General features: G+C 55.9%; 1 protein-coding gene across 1 annotated transcript in view; it reads left to right on the plus strand.

The window, feature by feature from the left end:
- The window catches only part of HSPG2 (heparan sulfate proteoglycan 2), a 104826-nt gene that overhangs the window by 91299 nt on the left and 7868 nt on the right, over positions 1 to 5659 (plus strand). The window contains exons 75-84 of the mRNA XM_023509765.1: positions 543 to 747; positions 1289 to 1386; positions 1987 to 2253; positions 2957 to 3066; positions 3285 to 3432; positions 3522 to 3638; positions 4253 to 4364; positions 5053 to 5197; positions 5285 to 5384; positions 5536 to 5645. Of these exons, the coding sequence (XP_023365533.1) occupies positions 543 to 747; positions 1289 to 1386; positions 1987 to 2253; positions 2957 to 3066; positions 3285 to 3432; positions 3522 to 3638; positions 4253 to 4364; positions 5053 to 5197; positions 5285 to 5384; positions 5536 to 5645 (1412 nt within the window). The remainder of the gene's footprint in view (positions 1 to 542; positions 748 to 1288; positions 1387 to 1986; positions 2254 to 2956; positions 3067 to 3284; positions 3433 to 3521; positions 3639 to 4252; positions 4365 to 5052; positions 5198 to 5284; positions 5385 to 5535; positions 5646 to 5659) is intronic.

A 5659-nucleotide genomic window follows, 5' to 3' on the forward strand; every position in this document is an offset into this window, starting at 1 on the left:
CCACAGGCGCCGAGCCCATTTAACCTTTTTGAGCCTCAGTTTCTTCATCTGTAAATGGAGGAAATGATGCTGACCACATAGGCTGAGTTAGAAAGGTACATGTGTCAATCCCGGGGCTCCTAACTGGCATTTAACAAATAGGAATGACATGTGTCCAGGCCCAGCCCCCACCATCCCCTGCACAGGTAGGTGTCTTCCCCATGGCCAGGTTCCTGGATTCCTTGTTTTAGACTACAGCTGGTCTTCCTTAAAATGCCTGGGCACCCCTGCTCTCATTATGGACTGCCCTCTGCACCCAAAAGCCAGAAGCTGTGGAACCAAGGCCGGCACTACACAGGCCTTCTGCCATGTTGGCCGAATGACTGCACGAGTGAGCAGATGAATGAATCTGCCACTGAAAGGTCTTTTTTCCCTGGCTAGAGAGGTGACCAGGAGAAGAAAGTCACTTGAATGTGGAGATGGGGGTTTCCTGGGTCTCTGGGGAGGGCATGAGGGACATGACCTACACATGTACCTGCAGAACCCTCTATATGTCCCTGCAGGCCCCTCCGGCTCTCTCCCTGCCACCCCCATCCCAGCAGGATCCACGCCTACCGTGCAGGTCACACCTCAGCTGGAGACAAAGAGCATTGGAGCCAGTGTTGAGTTCCACTGTGCTGTGCCCAGTGACCCGGGCACCCAGCTCCGTTGGTTCAAGGAAGGGGGTCAGCTGCCTCTTGGCCACAGTGTGCAGGATGGGGTCCTCCGGTGAGTGGAGCAGGGGCAGGACTGGACTTGGGTACCACGGCCTGAGGCTCACATTGGGGCTGAGTTAAAATACCTGCTCTAGGGGCTCGGCATGAAGCATTGTCCTTGGGCAAGTCGCTTTACCTCTCTGAGCCTCAGTTTTCTCACCTGTATGATGGGTTATATAAGGGTAAATGAGATCTGAAGCACTTACACAGTGCTTGATGCATGGAAGGCCCTTAGTAAACAGCAGCCCACATTTATATTATTATTGGAGGGAAAAGAGAACAGGCTTTGGGGTCAGATAGATACAAATGACCCTGGATCTCAGCTTTGCTACTTATGACAGTGCAATCTTGAGCTCTAGACCATAAGATCTTTGTCTGAAGTAGGTGTGTTGCCCCCTACCCAGCCTACCTGCCTTGCGTGGTTATTGGAAGACTAGAAGTTGACATTGTGTGCTGATCTATGTCAGCTTTTAAATACCACAATTGCAAAGCAAAGCATTCTCATCAATTGTTTTCACTCTTTGATGTCTTTTTTTTTTTTTTTTTCATTATAGAATCCAGAACTTAGACCAGAGCTGCCAGGGGACATACATTTGCCAGGCCCATGGACCTTGGGGACAGGCCCAGGCCAGCACCCAGCTGGTCGTCCAAGGTAGGAGGGTGGCTTCGGTCCTATCCTGAGAGCAGGGGACAAGATGAGAAAGGGAGAGGGATGCTGGACTCAGACCATGTTCCCCAGGAAGTCCCCCAGATGTGTCAGAATAAAGAGAATTATTCCATTTTACTTTGTGTGTATCTAGCATAGAGTAAGAAGGCTTGTAGACTATCATAAGGGAGAGAAGGAGATAGGTGGAATGAGTGAATGCTCATTCCACAAACTAATGAAGAATAAATCAGTGTGAGCCAAGCACTGTGGTCCCAGCTACTTGGGAGGCCAAGGCAGGATGATCGCTTGAGCCTAGGAGCTTGAGGTCACAGTGTGCTATGATCACACCTGTGACTAGCCACTGCACTCTAGCTTGGGCAACACAGGAAGGCCCTGTCTCTTAAAAAAAATAAATAAATGAATGAGTGGACCCATGGGTGAGTAAATTGCATGGGTGTGTTTGTGTGTGATGGATGAAAAGTGAATGATGAAATGGCTCAATGCCCAGGGCTCCAGAACTCACCTTTTCCTGGGCAGCCTGTGGCGTCCCTTGGGCCAGGCCTGCAATGGCTGATCTCACTAGCCCCCTACCTCCCTCCTCCCCAGCCCTGCCCTCGGTGCTCATCAACATCCGGACCTCAGTGCAGACTGTGGTGGTTGGCCATGCTGTGGAGTTCGAGTGCCTGGCACTGGGTGACCCCAAGCCTCAGGTGACATGGAGCAAAGTCGGAGGGCGCCTGCGGCCTGGCATCGTGCAGAGCGGAGGCATCGTCAGGATCGCCCACGTGGAGCTGGCCGATGCAGGACAGTACCGCTGCACGGCCACCAATGCTGCCGGCACCACCCAATCCCATGTGCTGCTGCTCGTGCAAGGTGAAGGCCAGCAGGGACCTTTGCTGGGGGGCCGGAGATGGAGGCAGGGGCTTCTCCTGCTTTCTTTTTCCTTTCCACTCTCTTGGGAGATTTTCTGTTGTGTGTATTTAATAGGCAAATTTCATTACAAGTGGTGGTACCACCAGGAGGTAAAACATGAGTGTCCCCCAGGGCAGGCTGGAACTTACAGGGAAGGAGCTATTCCATAGGACATTAAGAGGGAACAAGAAACGTGGTCCTCCCCTCCAGAGTGCCTGCACTGATGGGCGAGACCTGCAGCCCAGTCTGATACACACAAAGCGGACATAATAGAGTAACCGAAGGACAGTAGATGCAGGACAGGCACAAATACTATGTTTTCTTTAAGGCAATTCTTTTTTGCCCCAAGCCTATGACTTGTCCCCAAACCTACTCCCCCATACTGTCCTAGTACCTCCTTTCAGTCCCCAAAGGGTGTGCTGAAGAGGTCTCAGGGCTGCAGAGTCAAATAGATCTGACCCTAAACCCTGCCTCTGCCATCTGTGCCACCAGGAGTGAGCAGCTGCTTCTCCCCTCTAAGCCACAATTTCTCCATCTGTAAAACGGGACGTAGTATCTCCCTTCAAAAGGTAGTATGAGGATTAAATGAGTCAGGGCACAGGCTGGGCACAAAGAGGGCAGCTGTCATCATGTTGGTGGCCTGTGTCTCTTTCCCACCTCTCAGCCTTGCCCCAGATCTCCATGCCCCCAGAGGTCCGTGTGCCAGCTGGTTCTGCAGCTGTCTTCCCCTGCATGGCCTCGGGCTACCCCACTCCTGAAATCACGTGGAGCAAGGTAAATGCTGGGCAGGGGACCAACTGGTCTGCCTGGGGGGCGGGACTAGAACCAAGCCATGTCAGCATCCCTAGGACTTGGCACAGGCTTTGCAAAGAGGAAATGTGCTCAGCATTTGAAGGGTAGGGGCCTGAGGCAGAGGTGGGGGTAAGGCCCCATGGAGGTGTGTGTCAAGGGTCAGGGGCTACCACGAGTCCTCAGTGCTGGTATGTTTGCAGCTGGAAGGCGACCTGCCACCTGACAGCCACCTGGAGAACAACATGCTGATGCTGCCCTCCGTCCGTCCCCAGGATGCAGGCACCTATGTCTGCACCGCCACTAACCGCCAGGGCAAGGTCAAAGCCTTTGCCCATCTGCACGTGCCAGGTAAGACGACCCTCCCACACCCCGGGAACTGGCAGTTGCCTGCCCGATCCCTGGCAGGCATCATCTCCAGCTGTGTTCTCTGCTGGCAGAGCGGGTGGTACCCTACTTCACCCAGACACCCCACTCCTTCCTGCCGTTACCCACCATCAAGGACGCCTATAGGAAGTTTGAGATTAAGATCACCTTCCGGCCTGACTCAGCCGATGGTGAGCAGGAGAGTTTGATTGGGGGTGCCTGCCGGGGTGGGGGATTTTGTGGAGTAACTGACATCCTGGCATGAACCTTGGCCACACCTCAGCCTTGCCCACTCACTTGGCCTTCTCTATCCAGAAGTCCCCAAGCCTTGGGGCCTCTGCCCCAGGGCCCTTTCTTATGCCTCTGCTCCTCCGTCCCCGCCTCTGCGATGTCTGATCTCTTAGCACCTCACAGCCAGTCCTCCCATCCCACCTTCCTCACTCATCTCTGCATCTTCTTCCTCCCTCCTTTTCCTCCCGCATCTCACCCCTTCCTCCTCTCTCTCTCTCATCTCTCTGGGTCTCTGACTCTCACTGTCCAGGCCTCCTCCTCTACTCGGGTGAGTCTCTGCCTGCCCCCTCCTTGAGGGAGGAGGCCCCCCCCCCCATGCATGTGAAGCCCATTCACAACCAGACCCTTCTGTTCAGGCCTAGGCCGAGGCAGTGAGAGGCCCGGCTGTGTGAGGTGTGGCAGCGGGAGGGACAGCTGCTGAGCCTGGACACGCTGAAGAGTGTGGCTCACTCCCAGGGTTGGGGTGGACAGGGAGCCCAGGGCTGGACAGTTCCTCACACAGCTGTACCCCCAGGGATGCTACTGTACAATGGGCAGAAGCGGATCCCCGGGAGCCCCGCTAACCTGGCCAACAGGCAGCCTGACTTCATCTCGTTCGGCCTTGTGGGTGGGAGGCCCGAGTTCCGGTGAGACCCTCGGCCTCCCCCTTTACTGGGGGTTTGGGCACAGGCCATACTGCCTGGGCTGCTTTATACAGAGGAGACCCTGGAGGGAGGAGGAGCTATGGTCGTCTCCCTTGGTGATCACCTGATCTGCTAGAAGAGGGACAATGTGTGCCAGTCGGGGCACAGGGAGTAGCCTCAGACTTGGGACTGCTGCAGGCCAGATTACTTCATTCCTTCCTTCCTTCAACAGTTACTAGCTGAACAGCTACTGTATGCCAGGTGCTGATACAGGCATAAACATAACAGATCAAATTCTAGCCCTTGTGGGAATGTATATTCTAGTTGGGAAAAACAAGCCAACAAAAAGGAAGAAAGAAGGCGATCTCAGACAAAGAGTAATCAGAGGAACATGAGCCAGGTGCTAGGTCACAGGGCCCTGGAGCCTGGGGTCAGTGGAAGCCCCATGGGGATTCTGAAAAAGCTCCCAGGGAAAGGATGTGGGGAGAGAAGACCCAGCCATGGACAGAACAAGTGGAGAGGGAGGTTGTAGGGGGAAGGTAAGGCAGGGACAGGAATTGGGGCATCCCTGGGCTCAGACTCAGGAGGTAGTGACATCCCTCCTCTGATGCTCCTCTGCCCAGCTGGGCCACAGTCCTCCTTACAAACCCCATATCGGCTCTCTCCTGTCTGGGCCCACCCCATGGAGCAGGTTCGATGCAGGCTCTGGCATGGCCACCATCCGTCACCCGACACCGCTGGCCCTGGGCCAGTTCCACACTGTGACCCTCCTGCGCAGCCTCACCCAGGGCTCCCTGATTGTGGGCAGCCTGGCCCCAGTCAACGGGACCTCCCAGGTGAGACCCGACCCTATCTGCCATCCCCCGGTCCCATCCCACCCCTGCTCAGCCTCTGTCACCATTCCTGACTTCCTCCCTCCCCAGGGCAAGTTCCAGGGCCTGGACCTGAATGAGGAGCTCTACCTGGGTGGCTACCCCGACTACAGCGCCATCCCCAAGGCGGGACTGAGCAGCGGCTTCATAGGTATGCCCCACCCCAGACCTCCAGCCAGGACACGCCTCACCTTGCTGGCAGGCAGAGCTCTCAGGAGCCTGGGAGGGCCGCTGTAGGGTTGGGCTTGGGTGGGCAAGCGCCCGGCATCCTGCCCCTTTCTCACCCCATCTGCCCACCCCAGGCTGCGTCCGCGAGCTGCGCATCCAGGGCGAGGAGATCGTCTTCCACGACCTCAACCTCACGGCACATGGAATCTCCCACTGCCCCACATGTCGGGACCGGCCCTGCCAGGTGACCCCCACACC

The sequence above is a fragment of the Otolemur garnettii genome, unplaced genomic scaffold, assembly GCF_000181295.1.
Source record: "Otolemur garnettii isolate 467f Iridium unplaced genomic scaffold, OtoGar3 scaffold00009, whole genome shotgun sequence".
Classification (NCBI taxonomy): domain Eukaryota; kingdom Metazoa; phylum Chordata; class Mammalia; order Primates; family Galagidae; genus Otolemur; species Otolemur garnettii.